At 49.3% G+C, this 22,835-nt stretch overlaps 1 protein-coding gene across 3 annotated transcripts in view; it reads right to left on the bottom strand.

Moving 5' to 3' along the window:
• Positions 1-524: 524 nt before the first annotated feature.
• TFR2 (transferrin receptor 2) overlaps positions 525-22,835 on the bottom strand; it is an 84,736-nt gene continuing 62,425 nt past the window's right edge. For all 3 annotated transcript variants that reach the window (XM_083185846.1, XM_083185845.1, XM_083185847.1), the window contains exons 12-19: positions 18,461-18,543; positions 18,320-18,383; positions 11,575-11,642; positions 5,305-5,372; positions 3,434-3,518; positions 2,758-2,985; positions 1,431-1,571; positions 525-1,289 (exon numbers count right to left, since the gene is read on the bottom strand). In XM_083185846.1, coding sequence (XP_083041972.1) covers positions 1,062-1,289; positions 1,431-1,571; positions 2,758-2,985; positions 3,434-3,518; positions 5,305-5,372; positions 11,575-11,642; positions 18,320-18,383; positions 18,461-18,543 — 965 coding nt within the window. In that variant the 3' untranslated portion in view covers positions 525-1,061. The remainder of the gene's footprint in view (positions 1,290-1,430; positions 1,572-2,757; positions 2,986-3,433; positions 3,519-5,304; positions 5,373-11,574; positions 11,643-18,319; positions 18,384-18,460; positions 18,544-22,835) is intronic.

Genomic DNA, 22,835 nt, shown 5'->3' with positions numbered 1-22,835 from the left:
AACCCAGGCACATATAATACCGCTCTCTCCTGGTGTAACCCAGTCACATATACTACTGCTCTCTCCCGATGTAACCCAGGCACATATAATACCGCTCTCTCCTGGTGTAACCCAGGCACATATACTACTGCTCTCTCCCAGTGTAACCCAGGCACATATACTACCGCTCTCTCCCAGTGTAACCCAAGCACATATACTACCGCTCTCTCCCGGTGTAACCCAGGCACATATACTACCGCTCTCTCCCGGTGTAACCCAGGCACATATACTACTGCTCTCTCCCGGTGTAACCCAGGCACATATACTACTGTTCTCTCCCCGGTGTAACCCAGGCACATATACTACCGCTCTCTCCCGTTGTAACCCAGGCACATATACTACTGCTCTCTCCCGGTGTAACCCAGGCACATATACTACCGCTCTCTCCCGTTGTAACCCAGGCACATATACTGCCTGGTAAACATTTTAATACAGGCTGGATTACAGCAATTTTTGTTGTGTAAAAATGGAGATCTCAAAATGCCTTAGCTTTCAGAATCATCTTTTAATTCAAAACTTAGTTTTCAGGTACAAAAATATGATGGAGACATTCCCAGTCTGTATATAGCCATTTGTGGTGCATATCTTGCCTTTCCTGATTATACAACAACATACAGTTCTACTGAGCACTGTCAGTGATAAACCGTGATATAGATCTAATGTCCTATATTTAGGACCCACAGTGTGCGCACATCTAACAAGTGGCCATTGGAGTTAGTAGAAGCAGCGAATTAGCCCCAAACGACGCCGGCTGGTGAAGTTCTAACAGTAATTTATAACGAGCACTGTCGCTGATAGGAATTACTTCATCATATCCTGGCCCTTGTTATACAGTGGACCAGATGTGACCAGGCGCGTTTCACAATAAAGCGTTAATACAACATTTATAGCGAGCTCGGTCAGGGATGATTTCACATAGAGACATAGAAGCCATCTGACTAATGAAAGGGGCATTGGAAGTGTCCGAAGGAGATCATTCACCCCCAGCCATTGGACGGAGGCTTGCTGTATATCAATATGGTTTAGAAGCCTCTGTGAATGTCCCACACCTCCCCGCTCAAGGCGTTCGCAGCCCCAACCAGCGTCCACGTGAAGAGGGCAATTTGCTTGCGTAGTTCTGCATCGTTAATTGTTTCCTGATTAAGGTGGTCGATCAGGGCCTGTAGAGTATGTGGTCCTCTGCCTACAAGGATGTGACGGTAGGGGTAACTGATAGCAGAGACGTACTGGGAGAGAAAGTAGAACTCCACCTACGGAAGAGGGAGACAATGACAACTACAGACCATGATTTGTCCGTTATTAGGAAGACGACGCTCTAGCAACAGAGAGAAAATAGCACACAGAGCATGGAAGGTCGTCGTAAGCAAACAGTGGTAACCGGCCATTCTCACCCTCATAATCCGCACATTGAAAAACTGGATCAGCTTCTCGCTGTGGAGGTCTGATTGCGAGATGGCCTTCTTCAGTCTCTCCGTCGCTCTCACATAGTCACCCCGGGCAGAGTTCAGCCACTGCAAGGTGAGTCCCCGGGACTGAGACACAGAAGCATTAGTACAGTTAGAGAACTTTCCTAATTCCACCTTCTACGTCTACGCAATTGGAGCTTCATTCTGTAGTCACACATCTTTATTTGAGTAAGGATTTATTGTGCCATGTTTTATGTTACTAGTACTCTACCCTGTCTTCTTCATCAGTGTTTGCATTCTGTTTGAGTCGTCAGCCAAAGCCCACACACTCTGCTGGAACCTGAATGTCAGCTTGACCACACACCCTTAGCTGGAATGCTCAGTTGCAATCATTACCCTCACATACAGTCCTCATCCCCGATTGACCGTTACCCTCAGCTAAAGTCATTAACACCCAGCTTGAACCCTCACTGAATATCTCACCTTCAGCTTGAACTCTCAGTTGCTACCTGAAGCCTTGCTTGGAGCTCTTATTCGCAGATGGAACTCTACCCTCACCTGTAGACTTCGCCTTCAGCTTGAACCCTCAGTTGCTACCTGAAGCCTCACTTAGAGCTCTTATTCGCAGACGGAATTCTACTCTCACCGGTAGACTTCACCTTCAGCTTGAACCCTCGGTTGCAAACCGAAGCCTTGCTTGGAGCTCTTATTCCCAGATGGAACTCTACCCACAGCTGGAGCCCTCATATTTAGCTTGAACCCTTTGTTGCAACCCTTACCCTCAGCAGTAGACTTCATCTTCAGCTTGAACCCTCGGTTGCTAACCGAAGCCTTGCTTGGAGCTCTTATTCCCAGATGGAACTCTACCCACAGCTGGAGCCCTCACATTTAGCTTGAACTCTGTTGCAACCCTTACCCTCATCTGTAGACTTCACCTTGAACTCTCATATGCAACAATTACCCTCATCTGGATCCCCCTAACAACGCTTACCCTCAGCTGGAGCCTTCACCCACATCTTGAACACTCACTGGAACCCTTACCCTCAACTGACTGTAAACTTCACCTTCAGCTTGAATCCTTAGTTGTAACCCTTATGCTCACCTCAAGCCCTTATCCCCAGACAGAACCTTTACCCTCAACTGGAGCCCTCATCCCAATCTTGAACCCTGAGCTGGAGCCATCATCTAGATTCCTCATGTTTAGCTGGAGCCCACACTGTTAGATTGAGACCTCGCCTTCTGATGGAACCATTACCACCAACTTGCTACCTTACAACCAATGCAAGCAGTTACCTGATGCTGGAGGCCTTACCTTCAGCTTGTTATTGTACATTTTCAGTCGCACCAGATGATTAAGTAAGACATTACTGTATGCTGACAAGTCCAAAGGCAGAATATGATCATGAGAAAGTCTGATCAAGGAAAACCCAGCTACTTCTGCCAGGCTGAGAGCCACTGCTGGTAGCCGGCCATTCACAAGAGTATTCAGATTCTCATATGTATCCAGCTTAGTGTCCAAGTATTGGTATGTCCTGGAGTCCTGAAATCAATTGCATAAGTGTGATGCAGGAGAACAATGTTACTTTCTCTGGGATACAATACTGTATATACAGGAGTACTTACATAGGCCTCTATGGAAACAGGATAGGTTGGTGCAGTGTATGGTATAATGTAGTGACACGTGTGTGTGTGTGTGTGTGTGGGGACAGTACAGAGATACAGGACAGGATGGAGGTGTAGTGACAGAGCTGTGTGTGTTTGTGGGGTCAGTACAGGAATAGTAGAGAGATTCAGGGCAGGGAGGTGGTGTAGTGACAGATCTGTGTGTGTGTGGGGACAGTACAGGAATAGTAGAGAGATACAGGACAGGAATGAGGAGTAGTGACAGCTGTGTGTGTGTGTGGGGGGGGGGGTCTGTAAAGAAGTAGCAGAGAGATACAGGAATGGTACTATTATGTAATATATAATAAACTATGTAGTGTATTTACCCCAACAAATGAGAACTCCAGTGCAGGAACTCCGGCAAATGCATTGAAAGCGAATGCGCCGCTGTCCACGACAAGAGGAGCCATACTAAGGACATAAGAGGGGCCCAATTAATAAAGATTTCATATACAAAGGTGGAACGTGAACAACCACCCAGGATCGCACTGTAATGTGTGATCCTATCAGACCGTAGAATACCACACACAGTGCTGCAGCGAGTACCACACACAGTGCTGCAGCGAGTACCACACACAGTGCTGCAGCGAGTACCACACACAGTGCTGCAGAGAGTACCACACACAGTGCGGCAGAGAGTACCACACACAGGGCGGCAGAGAGTACCACACACACAATGCTGCAGAGAGCATCAGACACAGTGCACAGTGCTGCAGAGGGCGTCAGACACAGTGCTGCAGAGAGCGTCAGACACAGTGCTGCAGAGAGCGGGAGACACAGTGCTGCAGAGGGCGTCAGACACCGTGCTGCAGAGGGCGTCAGACACCGTGCTGCAGAGGGCGTCAGACACCGTGCTGCAGAGGGCGTCAGACACAGTGCTGCAGAGGGCGTCAGACACAGTGCTGCAGAGGGCGTCAGACACAGTGCTGCAGAGGGCGTCAGACACAGTGCTGCAGAGTGCGTCAGGCACAGTGCTGCAGAGTGCGTCAGGCACAGTGCTGCAGAGTGCGTCAGGCACAGTGCTGCAGAGTGCGTCAGGCACAGTGCTGCAGGCCCTCTGCAGACAGGCACAGTGCTGCAGGCCCTCTGCAGACAGGCACAGTGCTGCAGAGAGCAGCAGACACAGTGCTGCAGAGAGCAGCAGACACAGTGCTGCAGACAGGGCAGTCTTAACAGCAGTGTGAGCCCCTGGGCAAAGCAATGCACTGGGGCCCTTAGCATTCCCCAGCCCTAGGAGGGGAGAATGGGTATCAGCAGCAGCTTTGATGTCCCACGGGTGGCAGGGGGTGCTCTATCTTCCATTTAACATGTAGGACCTGGAGCAGTAACTTCCGCACAGGTGGTGGGAGGGAGAACACTAATGTGTGGAAGGGGGCACTGAGCTGAATGAAGGGTCCCTTGTAAATGACTTCCAGGGAGGTAGGGGGTGTTTTATACACAGGGGACGGTTGGATAATAGAGTGGGCTTAATATTCGTCATTTTCCGGTGGAAGGGCAGCTTGTTTGACTGCAGATATCGCCATTATCTGGAAATAGATTTCTTAGCCTTCAGTAGTATAAAAACCTAGAGTCCCAACTTTCAGGAGGTGCTGGGAACTTGGGGATCAGAGATCAGGACTGAGCCAGAGCAATCCATTGACAAACATATAACACTGTACACCAGATGTTTGGAGCTGGAGCAGGGACCGGCTGCTGGAAGGCTGATATCTCAGGTTCTGGGCATGATAGAGACAAGCTGCTAGTGCCGACATAAAGGGGAGATGATGTCATCTCCAAGCGGTGGCTTGGGAACCGCCTGCGCCTGGTGGGGGGGTGCTGGTGTAAAAGGGACCAAATGCTCGGTCGCACACGGCTTGAAGCTGGGTCCAAAACCCCGGGTGCGACTCTGCGTTTTGGTATAAGGGGTATTATAGTGCTTTCACATCACAAATACTGGGTCGGACCCGGGGTTATTTGTGCGGGATATTAGTACCATTGCCATTGTGAGATCCGCTCCTTACAGGTCTGCTAATCAGGACTTTCCGTAGTGATCAGGAATATTGGGCGTTACGGTAACCCCTACCTTACATAACCAGTCAGTGCCAGCGTGAATGGGCTATCATATTACTCTGGCAATGTGTCCTATATACTGTCAGCAGGATATATGGTGTACTGTGTGCTTGGTGCAGTGGGGTCTGGTAGGTGATTGGTTACTTACACGTCTGTCTGATATGTAGATTTCATATAATCATAGATGGTCTCCTGACTGCGGCAAGGATTGTCTACCTGTGAGCAGGGGACAGATACGTCAGCTATACAGACATGGGTCCTATAGAGAAAGTGACATATACTGTGAACAGAGACATACAGAGAGAGGTGGGGGGTGGGTACTGTGTACAGAGACATACAGAGAGGGGCGGGGGCGGGCACTGTGTACAGAGAGAGGTGGGGGCGGGTACTGTGTACAGAGACATACAGAGAGGGGCGGGGGCGGGCACTGTGTACAGAGACATACAGAGAGAGGTGGGGGCGGGTACTGTGTACAGAGACATACAGAGAGAGGCAGGGGGCGGGTACTGTGTACAGAGAGAGGTGGGGGCGGGTACTGTGTACAGAGACATACAGAGAGAGGTGGGGGCGGGTACTGACCGGACTGCGCTTCGCATATTTGATGAGAACGGTAACGGTTGCATTAACGGTATTTATTCTTATTGTATTGATTGGCTGATTGTGTCTTGTATCTGTTTTCTTTCCCCCTAGCTGAGCCTGTTTAGTATTCATTGTTAGTATATTGTATCACTTGTTATACCTGTTTATTCTTATTTCTGTAACCCCCTTTTGTCCATTAGGGACTTAAATACAACCTTTTTACGGAGTTCTTATCTCCTTATTTCTATACAGTGGTCGTGTCTGTTTATTCGCATAATAGCGACAAGGTATATTACGGACACTGTCCGATAAGGTATATTCGCAGATTAGAGACAAAGTACTGCGAATCTCTGATTAAGGTATTGGTTCTTGGTGTACATAATACAATAAAAGGTACGCTACGCTGCGCTACGCTTTGTTCGCACGTAGTTAGGTATAAAGGGTACGTTGGTTGCGGACTTATTACGTAACCAGCGCTTTTCACTTATTGTCTCTCTGGTCATATTTAATCGCCATTAACAGTACAGAGACATAAAGAGAGAGGTGGGGGCGGGTACTGTGTACAGAGACATACAGAGAGAGGCGGGGGTGGGTACTGCGTACAGAGACATACAGAGAGAGGTGGGGGCGGGTACTGTGTACAGAGAGAGGTGGGGGCGGGTACTGTGTACAGAGAGAGGTGGGGGCGGGTACTGTGTACAGAGACATACAGAGAGAGGTGGGGGCGGGTACTGTGTACAGAGAGAGGTGGGGGCGGGTACTGTGTACAGAGACATACAGAGAGAGGCGGGGGGTGGGTACTGTGTAGAGAGACATACAGAGAGAGGTTGGGAGAGAGGTGGGGGGTGGGTACTGTGTACAGAGAGAGGCGGGGGGCGGGTACTGTGTACAGAGAGAGGCGGGGGGTGGGTACTGTGTACAGAGACATACAGAGAGAGGTGGGGGCGGGTACTGTGTACAGAGACATACAGAGAGAGGTGGGGCGGGTACTGTGTACAGACACATACACAGAGAGGCGGGGGGTGGGTACTGTGTACAGAGACATAGAGAGGCGGGGGGGCGGGTACTGTGTACAGAGACATACAGAGAGAGGTGGGGGCGGGTACTGTGTACAGATACATGCAAAGAGAGGTGGGGGCGGGTACTGTGTACAGATACATGCAGAGAGAGGTGGGGGCGGGTACTGTGTACAGAGAGAGGTGGGGACGGGTACTGTGTACAGAGACATACAGAGAGAGGTGGGGGCGGGTACTGTGTACAGAGACATACAGAGAGAGGTGGGGGCGGGTACTGTGTACAGAGAGAGGTGGGGGCGGGTACTGTGTACAGAGAGAGGTGGGGGCGGGTACTGTGTACAGAGACATACAGAGAGAGGTGGGGGCAGGTACTATGTACAGAGACATACAGAGAGAGGTGGGGGAGGGTACTGTGTACAGAGACATACAGAGAGAGGTGGGGGCGGGTACTGTGTACAGAGACATACAGAGAGAGGTGGGGGGTGGGTACTGTGTACAGAGACTTACAGAGAGAGGCGGGTACTATGTATAGAGACATACAGAGAGAGGTGGGGGCGGGTACTGTGTACAGAGAGAGGTGGGGGCGGGTACTGTGTACAGAGAGAGGCGGGGGGCGGGTACTGTGTACAGAGACATACAGAGAGATGCGGGTACTATGTACAGAGACATACAGAGAGAGGTGGGGGCAGGTACTGTGTACAGAGACATACAGAGAGAGGTGGGGGCGGGTACTGTGTACAGAGACATACAGAGAGAGGTGGGGCGGGTACTGTGTACAGAGAGAGGTGGGGGCGGGTACTGTGTACAGAGACATACAGAGAGAGGTGGGGGCGGGTACTGTGTACAGAGAGGTGGGGGCGGGTACTGTGTACAGAGACATACAGAGAGAGGTGAGGGCGGGTACTATGTACAGAGAGAGGTGGGGGCGGGTACTGTGTACAGAGACATACAGAGAGAGGTGGGGGCGGGTACTATGTACAGAGACATACAGAGAGCGGTGGGGGCGGGTACTGTGTACAGAGACATACAGAAAGAGGCGGGGGGCGGGTACTGTGTACAGAGACATTGAGAGGCGGGGGGTGGGTACTGTGTACAGAGACATACAGAGAGAGGTGGGGGGTGGGTACTGTGTGCAGAGAGAGGTGGGGGCGGGTACTGTGTACAGAGACATACAGAGAGAGGTGGGGGCGGGTACTATGTACAGAGACATACAGAGAGAGGTGGGGGCAGGTACTGTGTACAGAGACATACAGAGAGGCGGGGGCGGGTAATGTGTACAGAGACATACAGAGAGAGGCGGGGGGTGGGTACTGTGTACAGAGACATACAGAGAGAGAGGTGGGGGTGGGTACTGTGTACAGAGAGAGGCGGGGGGCGGGTACTGTGTACAGAGACATACAGAGAGAGAGGCGGGGGGCGGGTAACTGTGTACAGAGACATACAGAGAGAGGTGGGGGATGGGTACTGTGTACAGAGAGGGGTGGGGGCGGGGTACTGTGTAAAGAGAGAGGCGGGTACTTTGTACAGAGACATACAGAGAGAGGCGGGTACTATGTACAGAGACATACAGAGAGAGGCGGGGCGGGTACTGTGTACAGAGACATACAGAGAGAGGCGGGTACTATGTACAGAGACATACAGAGAGAGGCGGGGGCGGGTACTTTGTACAGAGACATACAGAGAGAGGCGGGTACTATGTACAGAGACATACAGAGAGAGGTAGGGGTGGGTACTGTGTACAGAGACATACAGAAAGAGGTGTGAGGCGGGTACTGTTGTACAGAGACATAGAGAAGTGAGGGGCGGGCACTGTGTACAGAGACATACAGAGAGAGGTGGGGGCGGTACTGTGTACAGAGACATACAGAGAGAGGTGGTGGCGGGTACTGTTTTACAGAGACATACAGAGAGAGTGGGGGGGCGGGCACTGTGTACAGAGACATACAGAGAGAGGTGGGGCGGGTACTGTGTACAGAGACATACAGAGAGAGGTGGGGGCGGGTACTGTGTACAGAGACATACAGAGAGAGGTGTGGGGCAGGTACTGTGTACAGAGACATACAGAGAGAGGTGGGGGCGGGTACTGTGTACAGAGACATACAGAGAGAGGTGTGGGGCGGGTACTGTGTACAGAGACATACAGAGAGAGGCGGGGGTACTGTGTACAGAGACATACAGAGAGAGAGAGGTGGGGGCGGGTACTGTGTACAGAGAGAGTGGGGGGGCAGGACAGAGAGGTGGGGGCGGGTACTGTGTACAGAGACATACAGAGAGAGGTGGGGGCGGGTACTGTGTACAGAGAGAGGTGGGGGCGGGTACTGTGTACAGAGACATACAGAGAGAGGTGGGGCGGGTACGGTGTACAGAGAGAGGTGGGGGCGGGTACTGTGTACAGAGACATACAGAGAGAGGTGGGGGCGGGTACTGTGTACAGAGAGTGGTGGGGTAGGTACTGTGTACAGACACATACAAAGAGAGGTGGGGGCGGGTACTGTGTACAGAGACATACAGAGAGAGGTGGGGGCGTGTACTGTTTACAGAGACATACAGAGAGAGGTGGGGTGGGTACTGTGTACAGAGACATACAGAGAGAGGTGGGGTGGGTACTGTGTACAGAGACATACAGAGAGGTGGGGGGCAGGGTACTGTGTACAGAGACATACAGAGAGAGGTGGGGGCGGGTACTCTGTACAGAGACATACAGAGAGAGGTGGGGGCGGGTACTGTGTACAGAGAGAGGTGGGGGCGGGTACTGTGTACAGAGACATACAGAGAAAGGTGGGGGCGGGTACTGTGTACAGAGACATACAGCGAGAGGTGTGGGGCGGGTACTGTGTACAGAGAGAGGCGGGGGGGGGGTGGTACTGTGTACAGAGACCTACAGAGAGAGAGAGAGAGGTGGGGGGCGGGTACTGTGTACAGAGAGAGGTGGGGGGCAGGACAAAGGTGGGGGCGGGTACTGTGTACAGAGACACACAGAGAGAGGCGGGCGGGGGGTTTCTGTAATACAGATACATACAGAGAGAGGCAGAGGGCAGGTACTGTGTTCAGAGACATACAGAGAGAGGTGGGGGCAGGTACTGTGTACAGAGACATACAGAGAGAGGTGGGTACTGTGTACAGAGAGAGGCGGGGGTAGGTACTGTGTACAGAGACATACAGAGAGAGGTGGGGGCGGGTACTGTGTACAGAGACATACAGAGAGAGAGGTGGGGGTGTGTACTGTGTACAGAGACATACAGAGAGAGGTGGGGGCGGGTACTGTGTACAGAGGGAGGCAGGGGGCAGGTACTGTGTACAGAGACATACAGAGAGAGGTGGGGGTGGGTACTGTGTACAGAGACATACAGAGAGAGGTGGGGGCGGGTACTGTGTACAGAGACATACAGAGAGAGGTGGGGGCGGGCACTGTGTACAGAGAGAGGTGGGGCGGGTACTGTGTACAGAGACATACAGAGAGAGGTGGGGGCAGGTACTGTGTACAGAGACATATAGAGAGAGGTGGGGGCAGGTACTGTGTACAGAGACATATAGAGAGAGGTGGGGGCAGGTACTGTGTACAGAGACATACAGAGAGAGGTGGGGGCAGGTACTGTGTACAGAGACATACAGAGAGAGGTGGGGGCAGGTACTGTGTAAAGAGACATACAGAGAGAGGAGGGGGCAGGTACTGTGTACAGAGACATACAGAGAGAGGTGGGGGCGGGCACTGTGTACAGAGAGAGGTGGGGCTGGTACTGTGTACAGAGACATACAGAGAGAGGTGGGGGCAGGTACTGTGTACAGAGACATACAGAGAGAGGTGGGGGCAGATACTGTGTACAGAGACATACAGAGAGAGGTGGGGGGTGGGTACTGTGTACAGAGACATACAGAGAGAGGTGGGGGCGGGCACTGTGTACAGAGACATACAGAGAGCGGTGGGGGCAGGTACTGTGTACAGAGACATACAGAGAGAGGTGGGGGCGGGCACTGTGTACAGAGACATACAGAGAGCGGTGGGGGCGGGCACTGTGTACAGACAGAGGTGGGGGCAGATACTGTGTACAGAGACATACAGAGAGAGGTGGGGGCAGATACTGTGTACAGAGACATACAGAGAGAGGTGGGGGCGGGCACTGTGTACAGAGAGAGGTGGGGGCAGGTACTGTGTACAGAGACATACAGAGAGAGGTGGGGGCAGGTACTGTGTACAGAGACATACAGAGAGAGGTGGGGGCAGATACTGTGTACAGAGACATACAGAGAGAGGTGGGGGCAGGTACTGTGTACAGAGACATACAGAGAGAGGTGGGGGCGGGCACTGTGTACAGAGAGAGGTGGGGCGGGTACTGTGTACAGAGACATACAGAGAGAGGTGGGGGCAGGTACTGTGTACAGAGACATACAGAGAGAGGTGGGGGCGTGTACTGTGTACAGAGACATACAGAGAGAGGTGGGGGCAGGTACTGTGTACAGAGACATACAGAGAGAGGTGGGGGCGGGTACTGTGTACAGAGAGAGGTGGGGCGGGTACTGTGTACAGAGACATACAGAGAGAGGTGGGGCGGGTACTGTGTACAGAGACATACAGAGAGAGGTGGGGGCAGCTACTGTGTCCCTCTGTACATGTACATATAGGAGCCCATTTGGGCAGGATCTTACCACCCAAGAATGCATTTCAATATGAGATCCTATCGGCGGGATATATGAATTGGCACATGCAGGGGCAGAGCCTCCCCATTGTGAGAAGGGGCGGATATAATATACAGGGGGTGGAGCCTGTATACAGACCTATAGTGAGAAGGAGCCCAATACAGTGTATACAGGGGGCAGATACTCACCTGCTTTATTATATTTTCAATTAGGTTCTTGAACAGAGGGCTGGATTTTGCTGCAAATTTTTCATCACCTGGAAAAGAGATGAATATATAAACAAAATACACCACTGTCCCGGCCTATGAGATGATGTCCCTGTACCACTATCCCGACTAGGAGATGATGTCACTGCACCACTATCCCTGCCCAGGAGATAATTCCGGGCCACTATTCCGGGACAAGAGATGATGTCACTGCACCACTATCCCGGCCTAGGAGATAATGTCACTGCACCACTATCCCAGCCCTGGAAATTATGTCACTATACCAATATCACAGCCCAGGAGAAAATGACACTACATCACTATCCTAGCCCTGAAGAAGAAGATACTACAACACTATCCCAGCCCAATAGAAGATGACACTACAGCACTATCCCAGCCCAGGAAAAGATGACACTACGGCACTATGACTTCCCCTGAGAGGATGACACTACACCACTATCCCATACCAGGAGAACATGACACTATACCACAATCCAAGCCCAGGAGAAGATAACACTACACCACTATCCCAGCCCAGGAGAAGATGACATTACACCACTATTGGTGTAATGGGCTGGTCAGTGCTGGCGTAGCTGAAGTCTGTAGTCTCGCAGCTTGACTCCGGGTGATGGCATTCGCAAAGGCGGTGACAATTCCTCCACCAAGGTCATTTCCCAAGACCACATCTGTTGGGATGCCACCCATCACGGCAACCTCCCGCAGTTCTCGTCCAGCTCCCCAGTCCAGGTAGACTCTGGCCATGGGCACTTCACGCTCTTGCCCATCTGCCACGGTAACTCTGGCCGTGTGACCCTGCAGTACAGCAGCAGGATCAATAAGGTGGGGGCTCACAATGGTGATTGAGGCCCCAGAGTCTCTTAGGCCCTCGCCCTGCAGGGGCCCCACTTGGACCGTCTCGGTAGGCACGTCTTCCTGGGTTAGGCAAGCAAGCCGGGCGCCAGCACTTGGATTTGGTGCACAAGTCTGGGGTGCTGGGGGTGCAGGACAGTTCATCCTTAGATGTTCGATCTTCCCACAGCCATAGCACTTCTTGTCCAGCCATGGCTCCGGTGGCCTCTAATAAGTGGCAGGGGTGCTGCGGGGCGGTGGCTGGCCAAAAGTACCCGGGCTGGATGATGCTTGCTTTGGGTGGTGATGAGCCGAGGAGGGTTGTCCCCTGAAAGTACAGTCTTTTGGGGCTAGCTGCTCGTGGGTGCTGCTAGGATTCTTTGGCAAGTCCCGAAACTTTTTCCTGTAGGACTCAGGAGTTATGAAAAAATGTTTGAGGAGGGCCTTGGTGACATCATAGTTCCCACAGTCCTCATTGGCCACTCCTCGATAGGCCTCCAAGGCCTCTCCATGCAGGGTGGGCACCAGGTGTTGTACCCACTCCTGTTTGGGCAAATCATGGAGTTTACAAGTCCTCTCAAAAACTTGCAAATGTCCATCAATGTCCCCATCGCTGTCTGCAAACTTGGCAAACTGGATGCGTCCCGTCCTGGGGGCAGCAGCGGGCAATGGTTCTCAGGGTACCACATCCGAATGATGAGCATGCGTTCTGGCTCCATTGCCCTTTCCCCAAGCTCCGCTAGCCGATCTGCCAGGCTATCAGTTCCGCCGTTTTTTTTTTCTCAGTACGGATCTCACCATAGACAAATAGAAACCATCTTTAAAAAAAATTGCCGAATTATTTTAGATGATCCAATTTTGGGGACAGTAATGCCCGAAAAAAACAAGGTTTATATATAGAAGGGCGCCCTCCCTAAAAAATCTTCTTGTCAAAAGTGCCCTACCAGACAAACAAGGTGGTAGTGAGAGGAATAAGGGATTCCATAGATGTGGATCATGCCTTATGTGTAAAATCACTAGTAAAAATCCGTACGAAAGAAAAACTACATTGTTCGAAGTAAATGGAACTCAATACAAAATCAATCAATTTATAACTTGCCACTCGCGTAACGTCATATATCTTTTAGAGTGTGAATGTAATCTCATATACATTGGAAAAACGACCTTAAACTCAGGTCAGCGGAGCACGTATATAACGTACGGAAAGGTCTCATGACACACCCACTTTCGGAACATTTTGCAAAAAAACATCAAAAATGTGAAGGGGCCATTAAAAGATTTTTAGGTATACAACAAGTGACAAACAATTGGAAAAATAGAGACTTAGAAATTAAATTGGCTCAGAACGAAATGAAATGGATTTCCCTTTCTCCTAATGGCCACAATGCAGACTTTGAGTTCAAATGGTTTTTAGAAGACTAATATTTATTAGTTTTTATGGATTACTTCTTTTAAAATACTGCTTTTTAACATTATTCGTATGAATTTTATTTATATTTTGTCCTTTCTTTCTCTTTTTTATATTCATGGATATTCATCTATACTTCTTAAAGAAATCAGGGGGGCTGGCATTCCCGGTACTTAGGGATGGACATTACCGGAATACAAAGTACGGTATAGACGGTAAGAGGAATGTCAGTCCCCTCTGAAATAAATATCTATACAAAGAATTTAGCTGGAAATATAAAGGAAGATTTGCCAGTAAGTTTGCCCTGACTAAAGATGGCCGAAAAATCTTCGATTTGGAATGCCAGAGTGAATGCTGAGCAAGTCCCGGCCAAAAATGGATAATTATCATATCCCGGCGAATTAATTAAGAAGTTCCATATACTTAAGGTGCCTTTTCAGATCGCTTCGCAAATAACAGAAACCGGAAGCGGAAGTGACGTGACGCCATTTGGAACGCAAACCGGAAGTGCCGTGTGTAACGCACGGCACTTCCGGCCCGCGAAAATCGCGGAAAAATGATTGGCTGTTGAGCCAGCTTGAACCCAGGAAGTAGGTATAAAAATAGCTCCTGGGCTCATAGTAATTATACCCAGCTTGAAAAAGAAGACATCATTAGAGTCTTCGAAACGCGTTGCTGATGACCACAAGCCACTGTACTTTCTAATCAAAGCACCTTGGCACCAGACACTTTACTGCAACTGCACTTTATTGGAGACGCACAAAGCACTTTATTTGGACTCTGGAGGCAATCGGACGTAAGCTCACTGCAGTGGTGCCGCAGACTTGTTCCATCCTAAGTATAGCCCACCGCAGTGCATCTACATGGTGAGATACCCATTTATTGCCAGACTGTTTTACATCATCTGAGACCAGAGTGACTTCACGTTTCCATAGAAGTATTGCATCATTGATGTATTTTCTTTCCCCCCCCTGGACTTTTAATGCTTTTATGTGTATATTGTATCACAATAAATCCTGTTGAAAAATTGGATTTGTGTTCAGTAACATCTTTCAGGCTTAGTGCGCCACACTCCAAATAACCTTGCTGTTTAGAATTCTATCCGTGGGAGGTGGTGTACCCCCACACTATATTGGAGTAGGCTGCACTAAAACCTGATCTATTGCGCTCTACCAACCACAACACTTTTTTTCTTTGAGGCTATCCGTTCCGCCCACCAGGGGACAGGGGGGTCCTGGCCATGCTAGGGAATGGTGGGAAATGTGGCTGCCACCAGAGAGGGCGGGGCTTAGGGGTCTCACCAGGTCCACATGAAAGTCCTCTGCGGGGCGATCGCTGTCATCGTTTCTTCTTTCTCCTGATTCGATTCCGCCCAGCTCTCGAGTGCCACCCTCATGTCGCTCACGGTTGCTTTATAAGGGATCTCCACACCCTTTTCCTGGCACACAATCTCGAGGTCATCCTTCGACATTCCATTGAAGTCTGCCATCTTGCGTGTTCTCCTTGGCGCAGTTACTCCTCCCTGAGTAACTCGGCTTCTCCAATCGGGTGACTGAAAAGCCATCTGGGATATCCCACCGCTTGCCAACCAATTTCTGTGACCGGACGCCTACCCTTACACTCTGGCTGCACCCTTGGTCTCATAGGGGATTCCCTGTTACCATCAGCAACTGCCCGTTACTGACTCCACCCACTACACAGTGGGCGGGTTTATCGCTGCCAACACCAGACTCCTCCTACGTGGCGTCTGGAACACGGATACTGACTCAGGCCCAAACGCTTGCACCTGAGTACTACCTGCTGTAGGGTGTGCGCCGACACGCTGCTGACACACCCCTGACTGGCGTCGCTTGGTTCTCCACTGGTCATGGACCAGGCCTCTGCTTTAGTAGCTGGCAGGGTGGAGACTGGGAGGACGCTGGATACTGGTACCCAGAACAGCCGGAGAATGGAATTATAGCAATAATTCTGTTGGTCGCAAGATGAAAGTAGTCGTCTTGAGCTAATAGATGGTTTATTTGCTCAAAGTAGAAGCTCTTAAAAGAGCCCTCTCCTAGGTCCCTAGGAGGTACAGCATACAGGTAATGTTACACCATTCAGATCAGGTAGATTGTACCTTTAACTCAGGGCTGAGCTGCTGAGCCCTCCTTTTATGCTAGTCCAGCACACAGTACGACAGGGGGTAAGCCCACCCTGTGGTCTTTAACCAATCAACTTAAGTGCATGAGACGTGCATGCACTGGGCACAGGCACGGTCAGCATTGTACCCTATGGACAGAGGGAAGTGGTTACTCCTCTGAGCCACAGCCCAGCTGGGGGGCCAGATACCACCCAGGTGCCGGGCTGTCTGGCTAGGGGGGAAGTTTCCCTCCAAAACGTACTTCTAGGATTTGGTCTGGAGAACAGCTGAACAGCTCTGGCCCAGACGTGAGCTCCAGAGATGGGCAGCCCGGATCCCCTGCCCGGGTCTCCTGCCTGCCGACGGAGAGCCCCATGGAGCTCCAAGGAACCACTCAGCTTGTTGGAAAGCTGCAGCTCCAAGCCTGGAGGCTGCCTGGGAAAGTATTCCGTTTTTGGGTTATAGTTTGGAGGTGGCCCCCTCTCCACCCCCCCGGCGCCCGGGGCAGTGCGACACAGTCACCGCATTCTGCCTCCAGCGCGCCAGAGGTTAACAGCGTGTTTCGCCGTAGCCGCCGGAACTGACCCGCCGGCGGCAGCGTGGGTGAGTCCCGGGTCCCCCTGGCAGCCACCGCACGCCGGGGACCAGGGAATCCAGACTCCCAGCGCCAGACGACTCTTGCCGGGGAAGGGGGGCACAGAGGGTGTCCGCGGCCGTCGGTAGGGTACCGGGGCCGCAGCGCCCAACACAGATAAAGCAGTAGTAAGTCCTTTTGAATTTGGCACCAAGTGCCGTTGTTTGTCCGGCGGCCGGGATGTCCATCCTAACAGGCTGATTGTTACATCACAGGCGCCACGTAGCCCTGGTGCGATATCCGGGCTGGAGCGGATGTGACAGGAGGTGTGTGAGGCACCTCCTGTATTACCCTCAGGCATGCCTAGCGTTTCCACCGGACACTTCCAGCATTCTGCTAGGCACACGGCATTTCCCCAGACCCTCCCAGTGTTTCCCCCAGACACTACCAGCGTTTCCCCCAGACCCTCCCAGTGTTTCCCCCGGACCCTCCCAGCGTTTCCCCCGGACCCTCCCAGCGTTTCCCCTGGACCCTCCCAGCGTTTCCCAGGGTTTCTCCCGGACACTCCCAGCGTTTCCCCCGGACACTCCCAGGGTTTCTCCCGGACACTCCCAGCGTTTCCCAGGGTTTCTCCCGGACCCTCCCAGCGTTTCCCCCGGACCCTCCCAGCGTTTCCCAGGGTTTCTCCCGGACCCTCCCAGCGTTTCCCAGCGTTTCCCCCGGACACTCCCAGGGTTTCTCCCGGACACTCCCAGAGTTTCTCCCGGACACTCCCAGCAGTATCCCCGGACACTCCCAGCGTTTCCCCCTGGACACTCCCAGCGTTATCCCCGGACACTCCCAGCGTTATCCCCGGACACTCCCAGCGTTTCCCCCTGGAAACTCCCAGCGTTTCCCCCTGGACACTCCCAGCGTTATCCCCGGACACTCCCAGCGTTATCCCCGGACACTCCCAGCGTTATCCCCCGGACACTCCCAGCGTTATCCCTGGACACTCTCAGCGTTTCCACCGGACACTTCCAGCGTTATCCCCGGACACTCCCAGCGTTTCCACCGGACACTTCCAGCGTTATCCCCGGACACTCCCAGCGTTATCCCCGGACACTCCCAGCGGTTTCCTAGGCACACTGCATTTCCCTGGATACTCCCAGCGGTTTCCTAGGCACACTGCATTTCCCTGGACACTCCCAGCGGTTTCCTAGGCACACTGCATCTCCCTGGATACTCCCAACGGTTTCCTAGGCACACTGCATTTCCCTGGACACTCCCAGCGGTTTCCTAGGCACCCTGCATTTCCCCAGACCCTCCCAGCGTTTCCCCGGACCCTCCCAGCGTTTCCCCGGACCCTCCCAGGGTTTCCCCCGGATACTCCCAGGGTTTCTCCCGGACACTCCCAGAGTTTCCCCCGGACACTCCCAGCAGTATCCCCGGACACTCCCAGCGTTTCCCCCAGACCCTCCCAGCGTTTTGGCCCAGACACTCCCAGGGTTTCTCCCGGACACTCCCAGAGTTTCTCCCCGGACACTCCCAGCAGTATCCCCGGACACTCCCAGCGTTTACCCCTGGACACTCCCAGCGTTATCCCCGGACACTCCCAGCGTTTCCACCGGACACTCCCAGCGTTATCCCCGGACACTCCCAGCGTTATCCCCGGACACTCCCAGCGTTTCCACCGGACACTCCCAGCGTTTCCACCGGACACTCCCAGCGTTATCCCTTAGCCTCAGTGACAGACTTGTATGTGGAATTCCCTGCCGACTTCTAGGAGCAGAATTACCAAGAACTGGGGTGTCCAGACTCATATAGGCAGCGACTTTGAGGTGCAGCATGCTGAGGTACCCCTGGAAGATACAGACCGTGTGATTACTGGATTGTATGAGGCAGTAGCAGGGAATTGTACAATAGGTCCGTCCGTTACCTCCAGCCATTCTGTAGCTCCAATACTTCCGAAATCTCCCCCGTCCCAGCTCACAAACAAAATGCTGCGCCGTGGCTGAAAACCTGAAACACACACACAAGTTTCTGTGTCCTGTGCCGGTACAGACAACCCAGGGGCTCATTCACTAACACTGCACTACAGTATAGGGAAGGGTTATTTACATTGCCGTGTGCATTCCTCCCACAGGAGCTAGGTGGGAGATGCTCAGTGATAATCAGTAAGTACTCTCACTGTGGAACTGACACCCCCCCCCCCCCCCCCCAACACACACACACACACACAGCTCTGTCACTCTGCTGTTCCTGTACTGACCCCCACCCAAACACACACAGCTCTGTCACTCTGCTATTCCTGTACTGCCCCCCACCCAAACACACACAGCTCTGAGACTGTCACACTGTGGTTCCTGTACTGACCCCCACCCCAAACACTCACAGCTCTGTCACTCTGCTGTTCCTGTTGTTGCCAGATAGGTAATTGTTTGCATAAATTATAACTTAGAATCAGAGATATTGTTTTCATTAAACATATTATTGATGAAAGGTGATTTTAACCTTAGTGAAGAGTCTAGATAGAAAGATATAGTATAGTGAGGAATAGATATGAATGTATTAGGTAGTGTTTGAATATGTCTGTACTGTATATAGATGCACATTTGTGTCTTACTGCAAGGTTATGGATTATTATGTAGGTATATGTCTACTGTATGCCTGATTTACAGCAAATAAATAATTAGAACCTGGTAGAATAAAGTCAACAGGTCATCTGGTTGTTAGGCCACATAATATGCAAACAGATCCTGGTATGTGCAGGGGGATGTTTAGATACAACGTTACAGATCACAATCAAAGATCTGCATACCTTAAGAAGTGTAGAAGCCAGCTGACCTACTGTACTGTCCAGTTATAGGGCAGGCCAGAGGCAATGACAACATGATAACAAACTACTACCAACAGGTTATAATTGTTCATGCCAATACCCTAGGCAAAACAGATCATTGTCACATCAACACAACCAAAGGGAAGCCTCTGAAGATTAAAGAAATACTACGTTTTATGATCTTAAATACCCTACATGCTCACTACCTTGGGGCAGAATGAGCAGGGCATGTTTTATGACACTGTGGAATCTGGCAAACCCTATAATTATCTCCCACACTGGGCACAATGGGAATAGGCCAGTTTGAATGGGCAAAATATGGGATAAAAGGAATGAGCTTATGGGTAGAAGTCAGTCAGCAGAGGGACATCAGGAGGAGAGACATCAGGAGGAGAGGAGAAGGATGAGAGTAAGAAGGGGAAGATGAATAAAGCTTGGTGGAGATGTCATACCTAAGGAATGGAACAATGAACTTGCAAGTATTCAATTAGTGTTAGTAATTGTCTAAGTTTGTTAATTTGTTTTATGTTCAATATTTTATAAGGAAGTATAAATATAATTATAATTAGCATATATATCACTACTGTGCACAACTTATTCTGTATGATTTGTGTTTTTCCTGTAAATAAAATATCTTTAATCAGAGCGGCAAAACCAAGTTTGAACTCACTTTGGAATCATAATTTCATAATTCCTATATATGAGAATTGCATGTATGTACCAGCAGCCTAGGTTGTAAGTCTGACGCAATATATTTGCAGATATATAGGATAAATGTGTATTATAGAGTATACATAATTTATTATTATTGAAGAGTCCCCTTTTCAATAATTGGCACCCCAGGTATTAATATAATATAAGATTCCCAGTCCACATTTGGCATTGCAGTGTGCATCTCATCACTGCAATTATGCAGAACTATTTTATTCCAACATTTACCTTTCATCACAAGATCAGTTCAAAAATTCCATCAACCCTTTCACCACAGCGACTATTGTTTGTCTTTCAGAATCAGTGTACACACCTGTTGCAGTGTGCATCTCATCGCTGCAATTATGCAGAACTATTTTATTCCAACATTTACCTTTCATCACAAGATCAGTTCACATATCTGGTGTATATAATATATTGTCACAATAAACCTTGTAAATATTTTAATTCTTTTAAATGTTTTAATTAATATTTATACTTCCTTCGAAACTTCAAACAAATTAAATATCTAATAAGGATGGTGTACCCCTTATAACTAATTGGGCAAAATTGTAAATTGGGATGAATTAACTCTCTTAATACAGACATCAAGTCTAAGAGAATTACTTATAGGAAAAAAAAAAAAAAAAGGGATCATTTGCATTTGCAGTATATGCACATGGCTGCATATTACATGATACTGGATGAATTAGATATGTACAAAGCCATTCCTAAATGATATTTAATATCTGTTTGAAGCAAAATTATATTCATTTATTGTATTGTTAGGATGTTGCCATAAACACAACAAATAATTTTAATAGCATTGTTTGTCACAATATAAGGTTAAATAGCGAAAGCCTTCAGATGGGTTTAGATGGTGCAAGATTATTTTAGTTTTAAGTTATATCAAATAGTTATTAAAGCATATAGGAACATGTTAGGATAGGGTGGAGACCTGACCCTGTATGGTAAGTTATTCAGTGAGGAAATAATGTAGGAGTAGATCTTATCTACCCCAGACATTTGTATACCACTGCCCGAAGACAATTAAGGCCTATTATCAACAAGGAAGGAATTAAAGAAAAAAATACTTTGTTTTATATACCTGCTGTATTCAACATCATAGCCTGTTTGGGCAAAGCAACAAAGATGGCATAAAGACATGGACACTTGTTATGACTGCGACATTGGATAAACGTAAAAGACGCACAAGTATAAGACTGTATAACAACCATTATTGAGGGTCACCGCAAGAACAGAGTGTCGCAAACTGTGGTGAAGAAGCAAATCAAAACCACAGCACTCAAAGTACACCGCCCTCTGCACCAAACATCAAAATGACAAGCAAAGTGGCAGCTTCAATGAAGAATTCTACTTCTATTGCCTCCATACTGCAAATGTAAGGCGTCTCCAATGACAAGCAAACCACGCAGATGACAGTCCTCTTACAGCAAATCGCTGAAGACAACAGTACTATCAAACATATCTACAACCGAGTTACTTTATGGCATGGTATCTAAATGTCTGTAGTGAAATACTGTAGTTTTCCTCAGTAATGCTGAATAACCACCTCAGTGATGGTCCCATTAAGCTAGAATAAAGTAATATAAGGTTAGGTTAGCTAAATATACTTTAGAGGTTTTCTTTTAAATGTACAATTACATTGGTGATCATGGTTATACTTATGGTTAAAATTGTGGTTGAAGGTAATAAATTGATTAAATGTTTTAAAAGGTATTACAAACAATTACGTTAGTTTACTGTGTGACCAATCAAAATAACTTCTCATGGTCACAAGCGGGGGACTGTTGCCAGATAGGTAATTGTTTGCATAAATTATAACTTAGAATCAGAGATATTGTTTTCATTAAACATATTATTGATGAAAGGTGATTTTAACCTTAGTGAAGAGTCTAGATAGAAAGATATAGTATAGTGAGGAATAGATATGAATGTATTAGGTAGTGTTTGAATATGTCTGTACTGTATATAGATGCACATTTGTGTCTTACTGCAAGGTTATGGATTATTATGTAGGTATATGTCTACTGTATGCCTGATTTACAGCAAATAAATAATTAGAACCTGGTAGAATAAAGTCAACAGGTCATCTGGTTGTTAGGCCACATAATATGCAAACAGATCCTGGTATGTGCAGGGGGATGTTTAGATACAACGTTACAGATCACAATCAAAGATCTGCATACCTTAAGAAGTGTAGAAGCCAGCTGACCTACTGTACTGTCCAGTTATAGGGCAGGCCAGAGGCAATGACAACATGATAACAAACTACTACCAACAGGTTATAATTGTTCATGCCAATACCCTAGGCAAAACAGATCATTGTCACATCAACACAACCAAAGGGAAGCCTCTGAAGATTAAAGAAATACTACGTTTTATGATCTTAAATACCCTACATGCTCACTACCTTGGGGCAGAATGAGCAGGGCATGTTTTATGACACTGTGGAATCTGGCAAACCCTATAATTATCTCCCACACTGGGCACAATGGGAATAGGCCAGTTTGAATGGGCAAAATATGGGATAAAAGGAATGAGCTTATGGGTAGAAGTCAGTCAGCAGAGGGACATCAGGAGGAGAGACATCAGGAGGAGAGGAGAAGGATGAGAGTAAGAAGGGGAAGATGAATAAAGCTTGGTGGAGATGTCATACCTAAGGAATGGAACAATGAACTTGCAAGTATTCAATTAGTGTTAGTAATTGTCTAAGTTTGTTAATTTGTTTTATGTTCAATGTTTTATAAGGAAGTATAAATAT

Source organism: Crinia signifera, chromosome 4 (genome assembly GCF_055691185.1).
Source record: "Crinia signifera chromosome 4, ASM5569118v1, whole genome shotgun sequence".
NCBI classification, from domain to species: Eukaryota; Metazoa; Chordata; class Amphibia; order Anura; family Myobatrachidae; genus Crinia; species Crinia signifera.
Note: the sequence above shows the minus strand (reverse complement) of the source record. Positions and strands in the feature narration are given on the sequence as shown.